Source organism: Patagioenas fasciata, chromosome 12 (genome assembly GCF_037038585.1).
Source record: "Patagioenas fasciata isolate bPatFas1 chromosome 12, bPatFas1.hap1, whole genome shotgun sequence".
Lineage (NCBI taxonomy): Eukaryota > Metazoa > Chordata > Aves > Columbiformes > Columbidae > Patagioenas > Patagioenas fasciata.
In genome coordinates this window covers 7813419-7838522 of record NC_092531.1, presented here as the reverse complement: position 1 = coordinate 7838522, position 25104 = coordinate 7813419, and the positions used below count along the sequence as shown (strand labels likewise).

Here is a 25104-nt window from a genome sequence, read left to right as displayed (position 1 = left end):
GTATATCAGTATACACACGTGTCCTAATGTTAATGTATAAACTGTAATCTTTCAAACAATGTATTGTTATTAATGTACTGCTATTATTAATACCAGTTTGAGATGACAAGGTTGTGGGGAAAAGAGTAGAACTGATCTGAAGTTTTTCAACAAGCTAGCACAGAGCAAAATAGTCTATATTTTAAATTTCAGATTAAAATACTCTAACTTGATACACAAAGTCATCTTTCACAGACTCCGAAGATGCATGCAAGGTAAACATTTGAGCACTCACAGAATTGGATGGTTTGTTTCCGTGAGAATAGGCTACAGCTGAGTCTTAAAAGAAGACTTATTAGGTAGATGCAAAAATGATCTCTTGTGTTTTAGTACCAGTTCAGTGCACAGATGGATGTGAGTAAGAATCGAGTTTAGCAACAATTTCTGCTATAGCATTTCATTTTCTTTACAATGTATCAGGTTACTTTTCTAATGAGATACAGAGTCAAATTTGTTCTTTTTAGGACACCAATACATACTTCTGTTCAGAGTGCAACAAACACCCCGGAAGAAAACATTTACATATAAATACGTGACTTCCTAATTATTTACTTTTCAATCCTAAAAAAAAAAAAATAAAAAAGCCACAACCGAAAATGCTGTCAGCAACACCTCTTTTGAAAGTGGTCTTTAGACCCAAATTGTGATTATCAGAGCTTAAAAAACAGAATTATACATATACATCCTCTTGGATTGTTTGCAGTCAGCTTGTAAACAGTTTGTATTACATGTACCTGTTAGTCCTACTCCGAACAGTTGATGAGGTGCACAGCACATCCACTCAACACACTGATGCGACAGAAAACTGTCAGCTTCCTCTAAGGAATTTTCTGTTGGATCATTGCATTTAAGCATCTCCTGAAGAAGTTCAGCTTATACCAGTAACAGCACCAAACAGACAGTGAGATGCATACTGACAATAAGATGCAGTAGCAACATCAACTTATTTTGTTTGTTTGAGGACCCATCTCCTAACTGAATCTGGAAAAGCAGCTAGTCTGAAATTTATGTTATATATCATATTTATATTTTCTGTTATGAGAGGTATTGGATATTATACAATTTTGTGGCACATTCTGAGAAAAAGGAAAGTAAATTAAAAAACACTGCTCGCTCCAATAAAGTACTGCTGCATATTGTATTTTTATGGTGCAATTTACAGATACTACATTATATGAATATTTTGAATTCAGCAATAAATGGTACCACTGGTAACCCCCCCCAAAAATGCAAGTGATTCTGTGAGCATAATGAGGTGTTACCCTATTCTGTACTTGGCCTCTGTATGCATGTTTGTCTTCGTTGTAATCTCACCCACACTGCACTATATTTAAATTTTAAGCCTTTTTAACAACACACATAGAATCCAGATCTTCACTGCTAAAAATAACCATCTCCAGGATTATTTATTTCTTTTAAAAACCAGGATTTAAATTCTGAAGTGAATCATGTTCGTTTGTTTCTTTGTGTCACAGGCTATGTTAGTTGTACTAGGTTGTGTACACAAAGCAAACCAAATTGCGTATCCGGGAGCCAGCCCCAGCAGACAGCCTTTGGGTGGGGACCGTGCTGTTCCAGCCCCGTGTCACAGGGAACTGCCATTTCAGATATTTGGGTATGCACAGGACACTTAAAGAGCTACAGGAGCCTTTTGAGGTCCCACGAAAAACAGAACTGTCTGCACATACAGTCAGTACAAATGCCTTTTGAAATGGGCCAGCGCAGACAGCTATCTGTTCTAGTACTAAAAGGGAATTATTTCTGGTAAAGCTGATTATTTTATTTGATCATTTAATGGGGAAAAATTATCTTTCTTCCAATATAGGAAAGTTTGCTTAAATATTTACTTCATGTACACTTTGAAGTATAATTAAGAAAAAAAGAGCCAACATTAAAATAAGATCTATCATGTTAAGCTTCTTCAGTAACCTATTTGGTACAATCAAACTTGACAAACTTTACAAGAGAACAGAATATAGCAACGTTAGATATTTATAGTGTTGCCATATCTACAGAATAAGTTTTTTAGCAATGTCAAGTGACGATTGGTTTCTGTCCAGGCAGAGAGTTTCTATTCCATATTTTAAAAATAATTGTACAAGTCTTGACCTTGCTGAGTTCTGCTAAATTCACAGGCTATATTACTAATTTCACCTGACATCCAGCCATGAGAAAGACTCAAGTGAAACACGCACATCCTCTCAAAGACATTACAAACTGGTAATTTCTTGTTTGTGAAATGCAAGATTTCCACCACCAAGATCTTACCTGACTGAATAATTATCAGTCTGAGGACTGGTTCAATTGTATGCACTGACTTTCAAGGTACAAAAGTAAATTTAATTTGCCAGCCAGAAACAATAATTTAGATTCTGAAATTTGAAAAAGTTATTCATGCTTTAGTGTGAATTTGGTTTTGCTCTGTATAACTACCCTTTGTTCACCAAACTTGACAGTACCCTTGAATGGTTATCATTAATTAAAGGAAATTGCACATAATATAACAGTACATTGCTGTCCAAATACAACAAATGTCATAGCAGCAACACTGAAAGATGCATTCCAATAACTATTCTTTCAGGGAAAAAAAGTCAGTGGGATTAAAAATGACATGCTAAATTTACATGTTTGTCCCTAGGTGCTGTTTTAGAAGAATAGCCTCTGACCAAGAATAAAAATTGTTGTTGGAATAATATGCGAACAGGTAATTTCTTCCAAGTATTTACTTGGATGTGTACACATATATCATTAGAGTTCACTAAAGTTGCATTGATTTTGACAGCTGCCATTAGGATTGTCACAACCACTCCATAGGTCTGTCTTCACTTACATGTCAGCAAACTAGAGTCCATCAGTCAGTGATACAAATTCTCCTAAGGAGATGTTTGCATTGGTCAGTCCTAATATTTCACAGTTTGTGACTGATTAGCATACAGTCCAAAGTTGCTTGTAAGTGAGGAAGCACACATCAGGCCTTTTATCCTCTGTCAATGTTTCCCACTCCTCCCCCTTCCGTTTTTTGTTTTACCAGACTTTAGGATTAGACAGTCTGTAGTATTTTGGCCTCTGGACTAGGCAAGACATCTGAGTCAACATGTGGATTATCAAGGCTGGCTTGGTTCTTTGGGGGTTAAGGTGGTGTTGAGCCTTTATTTGTTTTTCTTTTGAACAGATAGGATGGTCAAGTTACAAAAGTTTAAATGCAAACAGACAGTTTAGGGACATGTTTAGGGATAAACTGTTGCTTTCATACATTCCTGTCCATAAATATAGAGCTGTTGCTTTCAAATTTACTGCATTTCAGTAAAGTGGGTATGGAGTATTTCTGAATTGTAGCAAACCCCACTACTACTAGCCATTAATTTTTCTTCTAGTGTTAGAGCATCCTGAATTTTCTTTTATTCTCTTTCATAGTTCTGTCATCTACTTCATACTGTATTACACTCGTTCTTTCAATAAGTAGTAGCAAAGTATTAATACATGAAATAGAACTAATGAGAAGCCCGATTGGATGGACAATGGGGCACCTGATCTACATGAACACAGAGGTTTCATCACATATCTCATTACTCGTACAATTGAGGTTACCATTTTTCCCTTAGTACTGGAAGGAAGTCTAGCTCTGGAAAGAAATAGCCTAGAGAGAAATTGTCTGTAATTACAATCAAAATGGTTTCGAAGGCTTCCTAGGTACTTTTTGTTCTCTCTCTCCACCTCTCTCACTTTTCTCTAATAGGCCTAAGACAGAGTGCCTGAGGTATATTGCCAGAACAGAAATGTCTAGTTGGGCTGCAAAGCTTGGTCCTTAATACACAGATCACACCATGACAGTGAAAGAATCATTCTCCTAAATGTTCTGAGACCTGAATGACCTGAGGCATTTCATTTTCTTCAGTACTCTACCACTATGTCAGTGTGAGACAGGTCTACTTCTGCACAAAGATGAAGAGAAATAGTAGCATAAGGCAGGAATTCAAGGAGGTGAACAAGTTTTCATTAATTCTCATGAGAATTTCTCTGAAGGCTTTCCACAAGCTGTCTAAAGGGATTTTTCTGTGGGGCCTACATTCTACCATCTTGCTTTTCCATCTGGTAGAGTTTCAACAACACTTAACTCCTGCAGATGCTTAATAGAGTTGAAAGCCGGGCAAAGTTGAGAGTTTTGCTTTTTCTCTCTTGATTCACAGAATCACAGAATCGACTGGGTTGGGAAAGACCTCAGAGATCATCCAGTCCAACCCTTGGTCCAACTCCAGTCCATTTACCAAATCATGGCACTAAGTGCCATATCCAATCTCAGTTTAAAAACCTCCAGGGCCGGTGAGTCCAGCACCTCCCTGGGCAGCCATTCCAATGCCTGACCACTCTCTCTGCAAAGAATTGCTTTCTAATCTCCCCTGGCAGAGTTGAAGCCCATGCCCCCTTGTCCTATTGCTGACTGCCTGGGAGAAGAGCCCAATCCCCACCTGGCTAGAACTGCCCTTCAGGTCGTTCTAGAGAGTGCTGAGCTCACCTCTAAGCCTCCTCTTCTCCAGACTAAACAAGCCCAGCTCCCTCAGCCTCTCCCCATAGGTCTTGTGTTCAAGTCCCTTCCCCAGTCTTGTTGCTCTTCTCTGGACCCGCTCCAGCACTTCAATCTCTTTCCTGAACTGAGGGGCCCAGAACTGAACACAATACTCCAGGTGTGGCCTCCCCAATGCAGAGCACAGGGGAAGGATCACTGCCCTTGTCCTGCTGTCCACGCTACTTTTGATACAATTCTTATAATTGTATAGATATTCCGATACACTGTTCATATATTCAATGTCCTCTCTTCATTAAGGAAGGCTGCAGCTTCAATTTAATTACACTGTCATGGAGGTTCCACTGTTATGTTTGAATAGACTAAAATCAAATAATTTGTAGTTCTTTTTAAAAAACCTGCTTTTTTTTTTCTGTTACCTTTTTATTCCTATTGCAATTATACTGTTACCCATGCAAAATAATTTCAAAATTCTTTTAACAGTGAACTTGCAGTAAATTAATTGCCAGTAGACAAGCATAGAAAGCTTCAGAGTTGAAATTTCCATTTGACCTCTAGCAAGGTGGACCAGAACACACGTTTCTGTTATGCCACAGCCTGAGCCAATGAAACAGGTCAAATATGAACAATCTTTCCAGCCTTACCTTCCCCCTCCTCCAGCTCCCTAATTTATCTGCACTTGTGCAAAAAGGTCCAGTTACCATGTGGATGGTAGCACTTTGATAACCTGAACATCAAAGTGAATTCCTGTTGAGCTCTGTGGTATAACTGCCTTAATCTTAAAATAAGGACTTTCACCCACATTCCCATGTCAATGTGCCATCATAGAAATGGAAGAAGGTACAAAAAGATGGGAGAGTGGAATTACTGGAGCTGGTTTAGTGGATAGCAGGATGCATTATATTTTTGTTGCATAGGGTTAGCGGTAGCTCAGCATTTCTGCCACCCTTAGAAAACTTAGGTTTATTTTACATACAGAGCCGTAGAAGCTCTCTCTAGCGTAGAATGTCTTATGGCCACACTTTTAACTTCGTTCTGCAAGAATAAAGGGGAACCCAAACTCTTCTTTTCTGAAGGACAAATAAGAAAACTAAAATCTTGATTCCTCTTAAACAATGCTATATTTTGTATAGAAAATCTCTGCTATACATAAATAGTGAGAAAGCAGAATTCTCATTTTCAGAACAACTGGGAGAAATAACAGCAAAAACAACACCTAAAGTGTGAGGTAACACATGATTCTCATGCTTGTGATGTCAGAAGACTGCTCTATTTTTCTTTTGATTGAGATATTGTGGTTTCCTAAGATTGAAGAAATCTATTAAAATATATATGCATATATATAACATGAGTTGCAGAGGCATTAAAGGTATAATGAATATATGCAGTTCAACTTCCAAATTTAGACTGCTTTCATAAAGAGTGAAATGGTACAGTTAGATATTCTATTTAAACATAAAATGGACAACTGCTGCTATGACTGCCAACATTAGCATCCTGCATTTGAGGTTTTATTAGAATGCCTAATTGTGTTTAAAACACTAACAATTCATATAAGTGGCCTGTTGAGTTAGGAAAAAGCTTTTTTGAGGTCTGTGGAAATGACACTGTAACAGGCAGTCTTCTACATAAGTGACACTTCATAGGCTGGCGCCTTCCTTGGGTGTTAAAAATGGGGGTGGAAAAACCTTGTGATGTCCAACTATGCTATGATTCAGCTCTTACTATCGCCTGAAGCAGTCTCAGAATGTCCTGGTCCACACCTGAGACTACTCTGAGTTTCTCTGTGCTGACTGCAATTCTCTCACAGAAGCTAGTTAAGCTAAAGATAGTTTGTGCCACTGGAACAGGACAAACCAGACTTCGTATAGGTCGTCATGTGAATCACTGTACTCAGTTTGGTTTGTGGTTATGAAAGGCAAGTTAAGTAACAGAGAATTCAGAAGTTCCTCTCACTGAAAGAGAAATACTGTATTTTTTCATATAATCTAGGTATTTTACATCTGATATGGTGATCAATTTGTGATTTCTTTTGCATATTGTTACATGAAACAATTCTGCAAGACAGTGCTATATGTTACTGGCCTGAAAGGCAAGACTGACACCTTATTTGTTCATAGGGTGGTTTTGTTTGTGTGTGGTGGTTTGTTTTGGTGTTTTGGTTTTGTTTGTGGTTTTGTTTGTTGTTTTTTGTTTGTTTATTGTTTTTTTTTGTTTGATTGGTTTTGGGATTTTTTAAGGAAGCCACCCCGTTCCCCAAAAGTGTAATTAAGATCTGCTTTCCTTGATAAAAATACAGAAGTCTCTATTTTTCTCTGGTGTTTTTTTTTTGGTCTTCAAGATCATGAAGAACTCTGTGGCACCAGTTATGGATCTTTTTGTCTAAACGGAGGGATTTGTTATATGATTCCTACTGTATCCAGTCCATTCTGCAGGTCAGTGAAATTAAAGCTGTGTGTAGCTGGCTACAGACTATTTCTCCATTTTGCTTCTTTAAGAAATTACTGTTAAAACATTATTTAAAAGAAAACCTCTATTACCTATGGCTGTAATTCATTCTCAGATCCAGTTTGCAGAGACATGACAATGACAATAAGAGAGACATAAATGTGTGTACTTGTTTGACAGGTGCAGCAGTGCTGAGTTACGTATGCATTCAGAATAATATCTATATTTAGAACCATATTTCCTACCCTCATTACAATACAGAAAGGAACGAAATACCCTTTGTCTCATGGAGTACAGACTGTAGGAAAGGCATTCAGAAAGGCAAAGTACATTCACAGTTTTTCTTCCTGATGATTATATTGCAAATATTCTTATAACAGAAAATGGCCTGACCTGAACAAAATGAGGAGGTGCAAAAAGGAATATAATCTTTTAAGGGAAAAAAAAAAAACCTAATTCAAGACTTACTGTGTTCTCTGAATCTCAAAGCACAGCTTTACAGTAACAGCCAAAGACCACTTGATAAAGAAACACCAAGGCTGCCAGTATCGATACTTCTTACGCCATTCATTTATGGGGCCATTCTTCTTTTTGAAGCCCATGTAGCACACTGGAAAAGAAGCATTTCCTTTTTGCATGTGGATACATTTCTTGCATAAATACAGCCCTACCCTTTTATTTTCTCATTTACCAAGACATAAGAAGATGACAAATTAAATTATAATTTTTCATGGTTCTTCATTTACTGATTCTGAGTTATCATTCATCAAAATAAATTATGCTTAATTGAATGGGTTTACTTAATATAATAATAGACATTCAGACACCTACTACATACACTTAAGGATATTACCGTTATTTCTTACATGGCAAATTCTGCTCCCTCTTCAACCTTAGGCTATAGCTAAGGACAACTAGATAAACAATTTGGAAAAAAAAATATTTTCTAAGATGCCTAATTAAGCATTTCTTTCTTTTGTTTGGGACAGTTCAATTTAGACATTTAAACTCAAGCACGTAAACTCATCTAGTAGATGAGAAGAGGCAATTTTGTGGGAAATGCTCATTGAAAAAGATACACAGCATATCACTGTCATTAAGCATATTGTCCAATGTCATACACTGAATCAGATCCCAAAGCGAGGATAAAGCTCAGAAGTGCTGGATGATGATAATTCATTCTAACTGCTAAACCTTGCAAGCTAATGCAATGTAAAATAAATGCTAGACACGCAAGAAGCAAAACATATTAAAATATGCTTTTTTTTTTTTTTTTCCTGGAAGGAATCCTGTATTATTGATATGAAAATACTTAAATGAAAAAAGAATGGTTAGACTAAATAGCATCAGTTACACAATTTCAAAGCACTCTCTCAACTATTGCTAGACTGTTTAAGGAGGAAGGGTATTTGATGCAATACCTGTAAATATGAATTATCAAATATTTAGAAGAATTCATTTTCAGGAGCACAAGCTAGTCAGATAATATCCACTTTAAAGGGGCTCCAAATGAAGTCATTTGTAATTCAGGTACTAGAGGATTTTATAATCTGCTGAAGCAGAAAAGTAACATCTTAAGAGCATTTCTGTTATACTTGGGCAATCTTGTTGCATTTAAATGATCAAGTATTTTTCTTCTGTATCTAGTGGTTGATTATGAAGCTATATGGATTTAAATAGCAGCATTCTATTTAAGCATGTCCTCATTCTAAGCATGTTCCTTAATCAGTCAGAGAAGGCTAATTATAGATGAGAAAGGTTTTGTTTACACACAGATATCTTAGTAATCAGCAGTGATGTGAATAGAAACAACAGAAAAAATGCATCACTATTCAGCAGAATTCAGAAAAATATTTGGTGCTTTGGAACTTCAAGACTGGCATCATCACACAGTTGCGCAAAGCTTCTTTGATGCAGGTTTCTGCAAAATCCCACATAAAGCTTCCAGGTGTTCTCAAAATCATGATCTCCCACCAACAGAAAAACTGAATTGGTTTTAGAATCAAAGGCTGAATGATCATTAGTACAGCACTGATTAAAAGAGGGAAATGGAGCAAAAACAGCCTAACGAACTGTGAAAATACCTTAAGACACATTTGCCTTGACATTGTACTTATTTACACAAACATGTTGTGCTAAATGTACTTAGTCCAGATTACCTGATGCAATATAATTGCAAGTAATTTCACAATGTAACTGGGCAAATTGCATAGTTCTTTGAAAATATGTTATTTTGCAGCATGGTAACAAATTAAGAGCCACTGTTTACTTTTGATATTTCAGTTATTTTTACCATTCAGAAATGGAGAGATATATATATACACACACACACGAGGTAGAGATGTAATAGAAACAAACCATCATTTGACCCCCCTACCCTGTGTAACATTAGCAGATTTTAAATACGGATGATGTGTGTCAAAACATGAAGTTGCTCAGCTGCCATCTTCCTTCATTCCTTTCCTAACAGTGAGTTAACGTTCTCAGCCCCAAAAGGGACACCTGTCACCACAAACACGAAGAGCATCAAACCCAGGAATGCTCAAATGTACTAAATAAACATGCAGGAGAATGGAGAAGGGTGGACAATCATAGAATCACCGTATGTCAGGGATTGGAAAGGACCTTGAAAGCTCATCCAGTTCAATCCCCCTGCCGGAGCAGGAACACCCAGATGAGGTTACACAGGAAGGTGTCCAGGCAGGATCTTAATGTCTCCAGAGCAGGAGACTACGCAACCTCCCTGGGCAGCCTGGGCCAGTGTTCTGTCACCCTCACTGAGAAGAAATTTCTTCTCAAACTTAAGTGGAACCTCTTGTGTTCCAGTTTGAACCCACTACCCCTTGTCCTGTCACTGGTTGTCACTGAGAAGAGCCTGGCTCCATCCTCCTGACACTCACCCTTTATATATTTGTAAACATTACTGAGGTCACCCCTCAGTCTCCTCGTCTCCAAGCTCCAGAGCCCCAGCTCCCTCAGCCTTTCCTCACATGGGAGATGCTCCACTCCCTTCAGCATCTTTGTTGCCCTGCGCTGGACTCTCTCCAGCAGTTTCCTGTCCTTCTGGAACTGAGGGGCCCAGAACTGGACACAATATTCCAGATGTGGTGTCACCAGGGCAGAGTAGAGGGGAAGGAGAACCTCTCTCGACCTACTGACCACCCCCTTCTAATACACCCCAGGATACCATTGGCCTTCCTGGCCACAAGGACACAATGCTGGCTCATGTTCATCCTGCTTTCCCCGGGACCCCCAGGTCCCCTTCCCCTACACTGCTTTCTAACAGGTCATTCCCCAACTTACACTGGAACCTGACAAGCAGCTGCCTCAGGTGTATCATAAAACATGAGGCTAAAGCTGTTTGCCTCAGCATCTGATGTGCAGCAGTACCATAATTATTAATTAATACAGTGCAGAATTACCTTAAGGTTTTGTTGTCTGAGGGGAAGCTCTGGTATTTCCATTTTGTCTTACACATGAGACATTCTGAAAGTCTTCTTTCTGTATTTCAGACAGAATACAGATGGTATAAGACCATAGAAACAGAGCTCCTCTGCTTCTGAGGGCGTTACACTCGAATTAATAGTGAATGCGCTCCTTTTGCAGAAGGGATCATATTCTGCAGAGGGCAGTGCATTCAGGCTTAAGCACTGCAAGGGACAAAGGCAGACCTTAGGAACCTCCTCCCTTAAATTCCTGTGTATGGTTAAAGGCTACTTCTACTTCACATTTCCTTTGCTTCTACCCTAAGCCAATCTCTCCTCTACCTTTCCTATACTGATCCAACAGCTCCCATGCAAATTCTTTCTATCCCTTTCTGTATGCCCCTTCCTTGTCCTGCTCTTCCTCCGAGATGGGTCCTTTATTCTCTTTTTCAAATATCCCCATGAGTGATACACTTGCTGTGCCGTAAGTCTTCAGAATGTACACGCCGCAAGTTGCCAGTGGCGGGCCTCCCACTCGTGGGCTTTTCTTCTTCCTCTGCTTCCACATACCCTGGGCTCTTCTGAAAACACCAAGTATTTTTCAATTCAGAATTTGGCTTGAAAGGTAGGAACAAAAGTTAGAATACATACCAAAAGTATAGCCAAAGAAAGTCAGCAATTAAGATTTCTTTTTAACGGGACATAAAATATAAAATACAACATTTGCTTATGTGTTAGAAAAGTATTAGTGATCCAAATTAATATCATTGCCAGACATGGTAAAGCTTGCTATATAAACACATAGCTAAGAGAGTTCTAGGGCAAAGTACCCCATTCTTTCCACTTTTCCACAGTAGTACTGTAAGTTTTATTTTAATTTCTATGTATATGAATACAGCTTCAGAGTAACAGTTTTGCAACTCAACACAAAACTTTTTTGTAAAAGCTGCTTAGGGCTTCCAATTAATTTTGCCATTGCTTATTCACTTTGGTTTTGAATTATTTTTCATACTTACTAGATGACCTTATATTGTATGGATTAGGACAACTTTTAGGAGCCTGCTACAGACTGAAGATTATGGTGATTTTGAAGCTGTCAGCCATGTAATCTGAATTGCATTGACAAGCAGATAATTTTTCAGCTGTCTTTTTCTGCTTAGAGCTTTGTATTTACATGCAAGTAATTTTTATACCAAGAAGCATCCAGGTTTTTCCTGACTAAGGAAAACTAAGTCAAGACTCTTACAGTATAATACTAGGCAGTGGGACTCTGTGTGCATAATTGACTCAAATCCTACTTGCATTTTTAAAGTCTGTCAGATACTTGCTCATGACGCCCACCTTAGAGTCTGGAAAAGAAAGAAACCTTACCTTCTTAGCAGTAGATCACTTGCACTGGCTCAGGAACTGCATCTGCAAACAAGACAGCAGTAATGCCTGGTGTTACTGGAGGCCTGTTACGCTTGTATTTTAGTTATCAATGAGATCTTAAAGGCATTTGTGTATGTGTGTGCAGGCATCTATAAAAGCAGAGATCTGGATGCCATCTGAAAATGGGAGTTTCTAGATGCACAGCTTTTCCTCAAACATTTGAAGACTGTTGTCTTTCAACTCTGATTGAATAAGACAGTGTAATTTCTTAGAGGAGGAAAGACCTTTTTTCCATCTTAAACATCAACTTTGGAATGCTGCACAGTAGGACCATTTAAAGCCAACAGACGGCATGTGCCAAAACAGCAGGCTAACAGCATGTAGATGTGATGTGCAACAGCAACACCTGCCTTAGTGACCACAAAACTTAATTAAAGACCCTCTTACTACAGCCTAGAAGCAGGCTGCTCTGTCTTTTGCCCTCATTCATTTACCTGCAGAAGCACAGTTGCTTGCCGTATTAACAACTGCAATGTGTCATGCTTCACTTGCACTCTACTTTTATGCATCCATTATAAACAAGATAAAGTATGAGTTGCTACTGACTTTTAAGGCTGTGTATAGTAAGACTGACTACCTCTAGGTGACACTACATAGATACCATCAGTCTGGCTTATGTTCATAGCCCACATGCTTGTTAGAGATTACTTTTCTGTCTTGCTTGTAGTCACTGTGTATGTAACTCCACTGACATTATGAGAGTTCTGCTAATGCAACAGGATAAGCAGATCTTCTGAGCGAGTTCCACTGCTAATTATTGAAAACTGCTTCATTTCTTTCACACCAATTTTAGGAAAGGACTTACAGTAGAAACCTTTCCCTTCTCTTGGTTGTCTTAAAGCATCAGTTGCTTCTATATTTAATATAGTCCTTCATCTATTTGTGCATCAGTGCTGATGACTTCAGAAAAGCTGTGCAAGCCAATATTTGAACATCTGAATATTCAGAAATCACCTAACTGTAGCAGAGCTCATTGGCAGGGTCACATTAGGTATAACTTAGTTTACCTAAATGTAAACAAGAGAGACCTCATCTCCATTTTCCTGTTTCTATTAAAACCTCCATCATTTTTAGGTTATATGACAGTATTTTCTACATAGCATGGAGTCACTTTCAGCAAGTGCGTCAACAGGTCAGCACAGAGAAAGTGCATGTGTAGTTTTGTAATCCCTAATCCATTGCACACAGTTAAACAGATCAAACTGGCAAGTCACGGAAAACATCTTTCTAAAACTTGTTTTTGTTGAATCCAGAGAACTAATAGGTTTAGCCTCCAGGACGTTTAAGTTTTGTATGGGCTTTTTTAGTGTAGGTCTTTTTCCCTTTGCTATGGCCTTGGGTTCATATTGGCTATAGTTTTCCCCTTAGGCTTTCTGGCTCCTTTCCCTCTTGAAGACTTAAGAACACCTTAAGCATCTGGCTCTGTTTTCTATTTAGTAGAAAGTGGCTACAGTCTCAGTGACCTTTTTGCTACACTGTCATGACATTCCCAATTTTTTTCCCCACAGTCTTTTGCAGAATATGATTACGCCTCCCATGCACTGTTCATGCCAACTCACTCCACTGTACCACAACAGTTCTCTAACCTGCACCTTTTACCTAATCCTGTATGCAACTCTCTTCAGCTAGGAGGACTATCTTCTCTTCCTCCTGCTTCATTTTTCTCTTTAGGCTACTGGCTTACTCCCTTTGCACTCATTCTCTCAAACTTTTCCATGAGCCTTAATTTGATATCACAACCTATTTATTTTTTCTTCCTGTATCATTTTAGCCTTGCATTATTCTCCAGTTTTCATTGGTATTCAAGAATAGTTCTATGAATTTTATATTCCATTTTCTATCCCTGTTATTCTATTCAGCTCTCCAAAGCATTTATCTCCCACTTGCTGAAGAACAATACCCCACTCAAACTACTCTTCTATTCTTAAAGTATTCTACAGTATTTCAGAAATAGGCCACTGAAATGCCACTATACTTAGGATAAATATCTGGAACATTATCTGAAGCAATCAGAGCAGTCTGCCTACCCTTCATTCTCCCAGCAGCCAAACATAGTAACTTTGAAAAGTCTCACATTGCCCTTAGTAAAGCCTGGCTGTTTGATCACTTGCACAGCTTTAATATCTGATGATAATTAAATCTTTTTTCTAGTGTCTAAATCTGCCATTACATTTCCAAAAACAATAAATTAAAAGAAATTGGAGTAATTATTTGTGCAACAGCTTAAACCAGTAATACTGAAACAGTGGTGCATAATGTACAGAAAGGGGTGCTGGGAGTTCCATCTAGCACACGTGGTGGTATTCTCACAGTGACCCATTTGTCTTCTTTAGATATGCTAGACATCTTTCTTTTTTGGCAGTTCCTCCCCACTCTGCCTTCTTATCCCTCATCTGAAATTATACCTTGCAGCTGCCAATGGCAGTTGAGAATTTCAAGTATGTTACAGACTTCAGCCCATTTTTCTCAGCTGGAGTCTGAAATTGCTTATGTCACAGACTATTATGACTTCAGTGCCAGAAATAGCAAGAAGGAGCAAGATCTTTAGTAATACAAATAGAGAGAAGCAAATTTACATACATAAAAGGGTACATGCCGAATGTAGTTATTGAATGAAGTGTTTTCCATTTTCTGTAACACAATAAATACCTCAAGAAAACTTAGCAGAATAAATGCAAAATATAAGACAAATGAAGATCAGTTTAGCTTCAACCTGGTTTTGACTCAATATGAATTACTAAGCCATTAATTTTATTTGTTTTTAATAAAATATCATACCAGTTTACCATGGTAAAATATCATTTTAATCCTTTCATCAGAAGAAGTTTTCAGAAGCTCAATCTGTAAAATAAGCATAGTAGAGAATACATTTAGCTACGTCTCTCTAAGAGAGGGTCATTCACCAAACACGTAAGATGTTCTGGCATGAATTCTTACACTGTGTAAAACACTTCTGCAATTTAAGGTGTACTATGTCTAAATGAATTCCCTTTTCCTTGATCCATTTAGCTGACAGTACCAGCTCTTCAAGAAAGCAAGCTAGAAAGTTACATGAAAGGGGGAAAATAAAGCATGACCACTGTGTATAAAATGAGAACCAGTGGGATGGCACAGTTAACACTAAATAGTTGGATTTAATTAATTAAATCTGCCAGTGGAGGAGGCAGAATTAACTGTGAATTACACCATTAGGAAGTATATTGCTAACCCAGTGAATGTATTAAGAAAGATATGGTTTAATGTATAAAAGCAATACGGATCAGAATACAAGCTTGATGCCTAACGTGTCCAATTCCCTTTGTTCCAGAAATACAAGGTGAGTGGAAATTCCGTAAGAAGACTTGCTGTGAAGCAAATATAAATCTTGAATTATGCCATAACAAGTTCTCTCCCCACTTAAGACTGAAAGAAGCCTTGGTGCTTTTCATGCTAGACGACATGTCACCACCTAATCTGAATAAAACTTGTTTTCCCAGATGTATTGAGAATTACACAGGAGCCCGTTGTGAGGAAGTTTTGCTGCCCAGCATCAAGTCCCAAACCAAAGGTGACCTGTCTGCAGCTTTCTTGGCCTCACTACTTCTTCTAGGAGTTCTTATAATTGGAGCATTCTACTTCCTTTGCAGGTAAAAGTGCTTCAGAGTGCTGAAGGTATTTAATCAAGTAGAAATTTCTTCTGGTAATCATGTACTAATTATTTGAACGTAGAAGTATGTAATGAATTATCCATAAGGTTTGTATGGTTTTTCAGCATAATTAATGTGGATGTCTCAACTTGTTGCTTGTAATATTTTACCTCCTGGCTTGTTGTTTTCTCAGTATCTTTTCTAAGCTATTACTTGTAGTTGCTTTGTAAAAAATACATGTAGTACACCCATTTCTGAGAGATTTTACAGTCTACCCAGAGTTAGTACTAACATTTTAAAACGTTAGTCAACTCTGATGTTGCCCAAATATCAAGAAGTAGAAGCAAATTACCAAAGTGCTGAGGGATCACAAACCATTCCACTGCATTGAATTGGCAGCCAAACCAAGTGGTGCTATCAACTCCCAATTCCTTTACAGCTCCTGGTTGAAAAAAAAAAGGAAAACTAAGGCAAGAATCAAATTCAACAACAATCCCAGGTAGATTTTTGTTAAATAACTAACATCTAGAACAAATCAGGGGGCTAACTTATTTAACTGGAATGATCTGTATTTGAGTAGTATGAAGATGTCAGTGCAAGTGCTGCAGGTTTGGTTTCAGTAGCATTTCAGGCATATGAGGACCTCACATGAAAACACACAAGCAGTTGCTGGGATTAAGTCAACCAATCGATGTGACTCTGTTACACCATATACATATATCAGCACACTTACACTAAACCCAAACACACTTGCTGTCTTCAATTACTCTATACATTTATGTATGCAAGCCAACCTCCTATGTTCCCTCGTTTTTAGAGTACAGTGCTTTTTGTAAGAGCTCCTTTTGCCACATACTGTTAATATGTATTTATGCCTTGATGAGGCAGCTTACAAGGCCTTGTAATTCTTAGCCATCACAGACTTGCAGCCTTGTCCTGTTACTCCTGTGCTGCATTTCTCCTTGGTTATGATAACCTAAGGTTCTTGCAGTTCTGTTCTTTGCTCTCCCATAATCACATTGCCAAATCAACTTCTCTGATCAGGGCCTTTCAATGAGCGACCTTTGGAATAGCTGGTCTAGTTTTACCTCAGCTGCTGTCATGGAAACCCATTGAATGCCAGTTTTTCCCACAGCTGAATATATTTAGAAGGGATAGAGAGCATTTGATAAAACAGAGTTCGTATTAAAAAAAACCCCTTGTTGTAGAGGATACCCTCCACCTTAGTAATTTTAGTGAAATTAATCCTGTCTTAGCAGTGGAATGCCACAGCAGTTGTTCTCTAAAGAACATTTGCAGATTAAAGTTATTAGACTAGAATACAGCTTTAACTAACTAAAGAAAAAAATAATTCAAGTCTCATAGAGGTATGGAAAACATTTCTTTAGAAGTAAAGCTTGTCCATGTGGAGACAAAAAAAAGTCTTCAGAGAGCAGAGAATTCGGAGAGTAATCTGTTAAAAGATCCCTTTCCTCTTGCATACAGTAAAATTAGGAGAAGGCTAGAGACACAATCTACTGAGTTTTATGGTCAAAGAGCCTTGCACTGCAAAGTACAGAAGCTGAGAGTAACAGCAGTGACAGGTCTGTGCAAGTCTTCTATTAGACAGTTCAACTACTCTATTTATAGGAAATCAATTTACTTAAGCTTTACCTAACTGGTAGAACAAGTAGTAGGGCCTCTTTATTGGAAAAATAACAACTCAGTCTTAACATAGTTGCCCTTGAACCTATTTTATATACCAGACGAGCTTAGGAAATCTCATAAAATCATGATTAGCTTCTTTAGTATATATAAAGCAACATAATTGGCTAAAAATTGTCTTGTCTTACACCTTTACACTTCAGTGGCTGATGTAGCACAACCACCTTCTGCTAGAGAACTCACCTATAAAAGAAACACTTCACATCTAGAAGTCCTCATCTCTTGACTGAAGTGACCAACACAGGAGTCTTGAGTGGATACTTAAATCTACTCTCTTTCTGGCTGTATAAACAAGGATTATTGCTTCCAAATTTGATCTGCCACCTGTATCACCACATTCTGGAAGAGGGCAGAACTGAGGCTTGTAAGAGTTAGCTGAGAGTTTGTGTCATCCTTGACATGTCCTCTTGAGAGGATAGATTTAATTTTAAATGTTAAGAGAAGTATTGTGCTATCAAGTTTCCACTACTACTCTTTATTAACAAATATGTTTGATCCAGAATCAGAAAGCAGAGAGTTTTTCCACCATATTGTGTGTTAGTAAGCATTTCTGTGGCTCTTTCAGCAGAGGATTCTAGTGTGGTTTTAGTATAAACAGTAATGCAATCTGGAGGGATGCAGAAGAAGAGATATTAATTGAAATTTAGCATACAGAAACTGAATCCCTAAATTTATACACCAAATCTTTTAGAATTTAGGAACTCAGTGCTCTATTTTCTTGTCCCTGCCATCAGTTGTACCCCATTTCCTTTCCAAGTTTTCTTCCTCTCAGGCTGCTTGGCACAGATTTCAGGACCAGGCATGTGCAAGCGCATTTCATGCTCCCTACCAATGAATCTATTCAGCACACAAGGGTGGAGAGAAAAGATTTCATTGCTCTGCTTATAAAACCAAATCATCAGTAAGGGTAAAAGTAACCCATAAAAGAGGGCTGCATAAGAAAAGCTCCGGGTCAACAGTGGGAAATAATTCTCCCTTTATATTTAGCTGAGTCGTCACATTTTTTTCAGTTTAGGATTTGTTTATTCCAATCTCTCAACAATCTGCTGTTAAGCTGATTTCACTGTGTATTTGATTATGAACTAGGATTCATCAAGATGGTATGGTTTGGGAAAGGAAACCTGCAAAAGCAAGGAGGAGAGTGTATCAAAGATAAGGACAAAACAGGCAGTATTTGAAACAGCTAAAGGGTGAGAATGATGGACTGTAGAACAAAATAAAGATAGAGGAAAGGAACTGAATGTCTGAGTGAAAAGAACAGTGAAGAACCAAGGGAGGGGAGAGGGAGAAGCGGTCAAGGACTGGTGATGAAGGAAAGCTGACTAGAACTGGAAAAGAGAGACAGTAACCTAGGGTTAAACCTCCCCTGTTTCTGGCACTTGCTGAAGAGAAGGCTACTGCAGAGCTATCTTAGTGAGTCTCAGACTGATACAATGTAACTATTTAGGTAGTAAAGAGAGTCGCTTTCATGTACTTTCTGAAAAAATTATGGGGAATATCATTGCAAAGAACAGACTCTGCTTTTTATGTCTCCTCAAAGATTAGTATTCTAAAATAATTTTATATCATGTTGTAGGGATTAATAAGAATAGTACTGTCTACACTGCAAATTTATCAGCAAAACAGTTCAATACATTAGCTTCCTGCATTATTTTATCAAGTTTTCTCTAGGAACATGTTGTTTCATAGGCAATAAACATCCCAAACTTTTAAGAACATGCTCAGTTCAATTTGCTACAGTCCTGTAAAAGCTCAGCACATAAACCTATTCCTCTTTTTTAACTATTGGGATTCACTGGAAGACATGGCATCATGCCAACAATTGTGTTTTAGCAAAGATAGTAAAATATTTACATTCTGAATGTAAAACTTATCCATATATATTTGTATATCTAGATACAATTAATTTTTTTAACACCGAAAAATGTCTCTGATTGGTGTAGGCTTCTGTGCAAACTTTAGGCCCAGGAGCTGCACAACCTGTTAGCAGAGTGTATGGGGGTATCCAGATCTAGCTGCTCTCTATCTTGAAACAAACACACACCCCCTGGCAACAAATAGGTACTGATAAAAGCCTGGGGCTAAGAGGAAAGTATGCAAAAATCCTTGATCTTACATTGTTACTGACATAAGAAATGGCACCTATTACTACAAGCAATTTGCTTGCCAGTACAGGTCCATCTGGCCTTCTTTCTCCAGAAAGGGCTATGGGAAGAAAAAATGTAGCCAGTTAGTATAGATTACACATAAACCAGCTTTTACTTAGAAACAATATAGAAGCCTGAATGCAACCACACACAGCACAGAGGAACAGAGAAAACCCTAGGGAAAACAAAAATAAATCTGCATTTAATTTCTATACCTTAAGTCCATATTGAAATGCCAAAGTACCTGTAAAATAAGCATATATTGATGGAAGGAACTCAGCCAGCCAAAACAACAGGGAGCAGGAATGAACCCATTTACACCGTCCAAGACAACAGATTTCGTGGAGGAGTTATGTCACCACAGGACACAAACTGGACAGAAGGGAGAATAGCTCATGACTCTTCTCAAGAGAGCAGATGTCTAATTACTATTAAAGAAAGGGAAAGAAACAGCAAGAGATCAGCTTCATTTAAAAGATCTGTTTCTCCTCAAGAAAGTGTGGAAAATATCACATTATTGATATTTCACTCCCAAATGCTTCAAGAGTTAACGATATATTAAATAATTTTGTGCTATCTACTAATTGCTTAAGTAGAGACCTGAGAAATTGGACAAACAGAAACATTAACTTCAGGAGAGATTCTGAGTGCTGTTCCTGCCTCTAATCTCTGTTCTCCCTCAAATACACGTTTCTCAAAAATATTCAGTATTAATTAGAAGGTAACTGCAAAAGATCCATGTCACTTTTTTTCAGTGGATGCATCATTCAACTAACTTGTCTCTTATAACTTTTTTACTTTGTGGTTTTTTTCTGTGTTTTTGTTTGTTTGTTTTGTTTCCTTCCTGGTCTCTCTTAGGGTCAGGAAAGCTTCCATTCCAAGGACAGGTTCTTCAGAGTGTGGTGTCACCCTGGTTGAAACTACAAGCAGCAATGGTTGCAACAGTGAGTACATTTAAAGTTAAGTGATTTGACTCCATCAGGAAGGCAGGGGAGGAAGTTGTCGTTAATTAAAAGCCTGTGTTTTGTTTATTTTTCAGAAATAATAACAGAGTAAAACATTAGAGTGGAAGAATGGTGGGCAAACAACATGCAGAGCAACCCTAAGAATACAAGAGTTGCAGAGGATGATGTGGTAAGCGAGATGAGAGAAGAAAACAGACTGAAATAGGCAGCTTTCTTAGTGCTGGAGAAGACTGCAACTAAGACATAACCAGAGTTTCTACGTATTTTAAAGGTGTATCAAATTATACAGAAATCACTATAATCACTGTAATTTCTTTTTGAATTTTATGAGATTTTTTCATGACAAGTTACTATTTTCAGTAACGCACAGGTAGAACCATGAGATAATTTTGTTTTTTTACTGCATAGGAAATATGAAATAATGTTTTTTCACTGCCCAGAGAATATGAGATAATCAGAGTTTTCAGCATGAGGTGGTACTATGAAAAATACATTACCTTCTGAGGACTCATGTCAGAGAAACCAGAGTCCACATTAAAGCTCAGCATCTGAAGGTAGAATCTGAGGGCACCAAATCAAGTACAGCACCTGATCCAGAGAACCTCCTGAGTAAGTTAGATAAAGGACTAAAAGATCACTTTCTCCCCAAACTAACCAACCTTACATGTTATTTTCTGGTCTTCAGACATTTAGCAGATACTCTGAAGGAAGCTGATAATATTAAAGACTAAGAAAGATAAAAGTGATTTTTCATCAGACAGGGACATGCCACTATTAAATACAGAGTTTAGGAGATTTGAAGCAGTACCGACAGCTCCAATAGAATCAGTATTACCTGAAGTACTTTGCATAGCCTCAGTGAAAATCAGTCAGAGACAACTTCTGTCAGATAACTTCATTCTGTTATTGATCAGGAGATATTCTGACTTAATAATGTTAAAGTTTGGTATACTATTTTCATTGAAGAAGGAAAAGGCTTGTGGTCATCTTAAGTGGAAATTCAGGAAGGAAGTATTAATAGATGTAAGAAATAAATGCACCGAAGTTGTACTCTACAAACTCTTAGAACCCTCTCAGCTTTCTAGACAGACATGGAATAGTTATTCACTGTTACCAATCTTGTTTGTGTTATTCAGGAAACAGTTTGTACAAAAAGTGAGGATGAATAAACCAAAATCATGTTTAAATGCAAACAAGTTGATTTCTGAAGCAATGTTATCCTCGAATGAAATCCTATTAGCAATTCAGACTGCTTCAAACCCATTCCACTGGAGAATATTTCAGCTTCTAAAATTAATTATTTCAGTTCACAAGTGGTGTGAACTTGATGTTCAGGTCAAAATGAGATCAGGTTACAAGTTCATTTTAAGGTGGTCAAATGCCACAGAATGTACAGGGTAGCCAACGTTACATATAATTTAATAAAGCAGTACAATGCTCTCTAGCAATACTTGCTTAAAAAATTAAGCCAGTAATTCTGTGAGCAATAAAGCTAAGGAAACACTGGTTCCAATGGATCAGATCTTGCGACTGGAGCCACTGGAGTCTAAAAGAGGATTATATGTATATGCAGGGAGGAGAAATAAAGTGTCTCTTGTCTGTTTGACTCCTGTTTTCATGAAACATGAGATCTCGTGTCTTTAAAATTAGCCCTCCGCCAGCTGAAAGGTTATGGAGGGAAGAGGAAAACACTAAATTCCTAGGAACCTCCACTCATAAGATTACACAACGATTTCTTATAGTGTTACGGCAAAAATACTTTTATACCTGAAGATCATGATTTTCCTTCCAGAATAATGTAACTAAAGGTCTCTTCATGTGTTGCAAAACACTTTTAATCATTTGCAGAAAGAAATGCCAGCCATTAGCAGGAAATCTCTTTATAGGCCTACATAAGGTGTCCTATATGTTACTCTGTATATAATTTTTTTCATTGGTAGCCCAAACACTGGGACAAAGTGCAATGAAAAGAGGAAAAATGGCTGTTCAAACAAAGCAAGAGGGTTTCTCTGTGCTGCGTAGTTTTTTGATTTATATTGTTAAATACTAAGCAGGAAGACCAACAGGAAGTCCATTTATTAGCACTTCCCATTTTAAAGGTACTTTTAACGTTGTGTGACCCCTTGACAACTTACTGTGCTAAAAAAAAAATGGTTTTCCTCCTGGCCTTGCATTTTAAAGAGCAGTAGAGGGGCTCTCATAGTATGACTGAGCTATTTGAAAATGGAAAGCAGAGAAGAAATGGGGGAGAGAACTTAGCGAAATTGAAATGGAGTCTGGGCCACTGCTTTCTATTCTGACTAGGAGCTACCAAACTGACTGGAGTCCAGGCAGAAAGGGAAAGCAGTGAGCTTACCTAAAAGGCTAAAAATTCCTGCAACATGTTCAGCAGATTTTGTATCAGGAGATATGTACCTAGAAGGGTCTACTCAGGGAAAAGGAGATCTGTAGCCAAAGGTGGTTACGGATTTAACATGGGACACCCAACTCTCCTACATTAAAAAACAAAACAAACCCCTCAATTATGTTCCTTTGGTATTTAGGATCCTTTCGGATTTAAAGGACATCAAGCTATTTCCAGTAAAAACTGAGGAGACTGTGGTTTAGTTTGGAGAAAAGTTTTCACTTGTACTATGACTATGCAAACCCAGGGCTATGAATGAAGACTTAACTGTTTAAGTTTGGGGAAAAAAACAAAAGAACTAAAATGTGTTATGATTCCCTGGCAGTGTTATTTAGATTAACAGGATGCGTCTGTTCACTGTACCTCTCTCAGATATAATGCCTTTTGTTGACATCTATATACTTAAATAAAGAGGTGGAATATTCCTATATCTCAGATTATAAGGAATAATCAACAGAATCCAGGCATAAATGATTTGCTTTCTGTGGTCAAGATGAGTGAAAGAAGTGCTTCTTTCAAGGAAGTACTGCAATATTTCCTGCACTTTGGGGGAAAATGAGCAAACAAAACACTCCAAATGTGCACACCTGAAGACATTTAAAAAAAAAAACTGAAAACTTTTTTCATTATTGTATATAACATTATCTGCTTGTGCTTATCTGAAGTCTGTTCTTGCTTTTCTTGTGAATGTAACCTGTTCAACATAATCTGTACGTAATGTACCACTCGGTTCCATGTTTGGGACTGTGACTCCACAAAACCTTTCCCCGGGAATGATTTCTGTAGCTAGCTAAGTGCACGTAAACAGAACCTGCAGCTGCAGAACCTGAAATAACAGGAAGATATTGTTTTCATCCCCCAAATTAAAACTACAGCCAATTTCTAACATTTCTAAATGCACCTCTCTATGTCAGTTTGTGTAACATTTGAACATTCTTTTTCAGTGTACATTAAAAGAGACTGTTTTCAAATTATCCTCTTGAAGTAATGATACTTTGACTACAGCTTTTGTACAGGAAAATGATGGGCTGTAAAAATGTAGCTGAGCATCCACTGGTGGCACTTTTTAACAGGGCTCTGTAATTTGAATCAATGTTGTGCATTCTCCATCACAGAATTTCCCGCTGTTTCAAACTATACAGTCATTTTCACCAGTTCTGGAGATTCTAGGAGAGTTCCTGTTTTGAGGGGATTAATGTTTGCTCTCGCTGTTGCCATACTGACAACTCAGCTAAGACACGGTTATTTTTAAAAAGCTGTTTCTAACTCTTACAGCTGTGAAAATTTATCTTGAAAAGGTGACGACTGCCACTGATCCAGTGATGTGAATCACACTGAAATATTTGAGAAGTTTGTGCTACCTGCTGACGTCAGTGAGGATCTAGCTGTAAAATGTAATGATGGCAATTTAGAAATTGTTTCTTAAAGGCATTTAGAAGCACAAATCTCATTCATTCAGGAACAAAACTTTTTGCTCCAATTTATCAGAGCTCTTAAAAAAATTCCAATTAGCTATTTCTCTCCTAATAATTCTAACATAAGATAGGTTTGTATTATTTAGAAATCATATTTTCTGGATACTTATGCCTTTCTTTCAAAAAAAGTTTCCAGTTTTTCACTATAGCTATATGTTGTCTGTTTAGAAAAACACCCTACATTGGTATGAAGTGCTGGTAGGCATAAAATCAGTACAAGGGTCCTACAATGTTTGAACTTGTATTTGTTTGACCTAAAGCTGTTGTACCAAGACCAAAGCACACCGCCACCACCACCACCACCACCACAAGTGAGCTCAGTTTACCTCGCTGCACACCTTTGAGCCTGTAGTTTGGGAGACAAATTGCTAGACAGAACACACTCCCAGCTAATCCGAAGCCCCTTTGAAACAACAGCCTCTTCTGGTGCCTGTGGCAGGCTAAGAAACTGGTTAAGGAACAGGAAAAATTGCAAGAAATTTGATCATTAGAGTCTAATGTTATTCTTACCTGCTTTTGTGTGCACAAAATACAACTGCTGTATTAAGACGGAATGTATTTTAGAGATCCACCACAGATTCATACCATAAAAATAAAATCTTCCCCACAATATAATCATGAAAAATAATCAAAGAGCAGAGGAAATAATTATTTTCTTAATGTTTGCAGAGCACTAAGAAATTATAATATAAAAAACCCTATAAAAAACAAAACAAAAAACAACCAAGCATTTAAATGTACATTTACTATCATTATAACTTCTAACTATGCAAACTTCCACACCTCAAACTTTTATTCTCCTGTATCATTCCACCGAGTAAAACAAAAGGAAGCATCTGAATGGCATCTTGTTCTCTCATTTGGCCAGATGCTGGAGATTTAGAAAACTAAGGTCAATACCGAAGTTAGTGTCCCATA

General features: G+C 37.7%; 1 protein-coding gene and 1 long non-coding RNA gene across 7 annotated transcripts in view; one reads left to right on the top strand and one right to left on the bottom strand.

Moving 5' to 3' along the window:
* The window catches only part of NRG4 (neuregulin 4), a 47461-nt gene extending 23776 nt beyond the window's left edge, over window positions 1–23685 (top strand). For 4 of the 5 annotated variants that reach the window (XM_071813788.1, XM_071813789.1, XM_071813790.1 and 1 more), the window contains exons 4-9: window positions 2678–2743; window positions 6903–6996; window positions 15342–15491; window positions 15931–15990; window positions 20201–20286; window positions 20382–23685. In XM_071813788.1, coding sequence (XP_071669889.1) covers window positions 2734–2743; window positions 6903–6996; window positions 15342–15491; window positions 15931–15990; window positions 20201–20286; window positions 20382–20398 — 417 coding nt within the window. In that variant the 5' untranslated portion in view covers window positions 2678–2733 and the 3' untranslated portion in view covers window positions 20399–23685. The remainder of the gene's footprint in view (window positions 1–2677; window positions 2744–6902; window positions 6997–15341; window positions 15492–15930; window positions 15991–20200; window positions 20287–20381) is intronic. The other variant, XM_065847448.2, reaches the window with a different exon arrangement.
* Window positions 7119–20403, bottom strand: LOC139828918 (uncharacterized). Of its 2 annotated transcripts, XR_011740995.1 has the most exons (6): window positions 17379–20403; window positions 15844–15933; window positions 14644–14706; window positions 11806–11847; window positions 10432–11015; window positions 7119–7619 (listed from the first exon to the last, which is right to left on the bottom strand). It is a non-coding gene; the product is annotated as an uncharacterized lncRNA (long non-coding RNA). The 2 variants fall into 2 exon arrangements; XR_011740994.1 differs by having other exon boundaries at window positions 15844–20403.
* Window positions 23686–25104: the final 1419 nt, after the last annotated feature.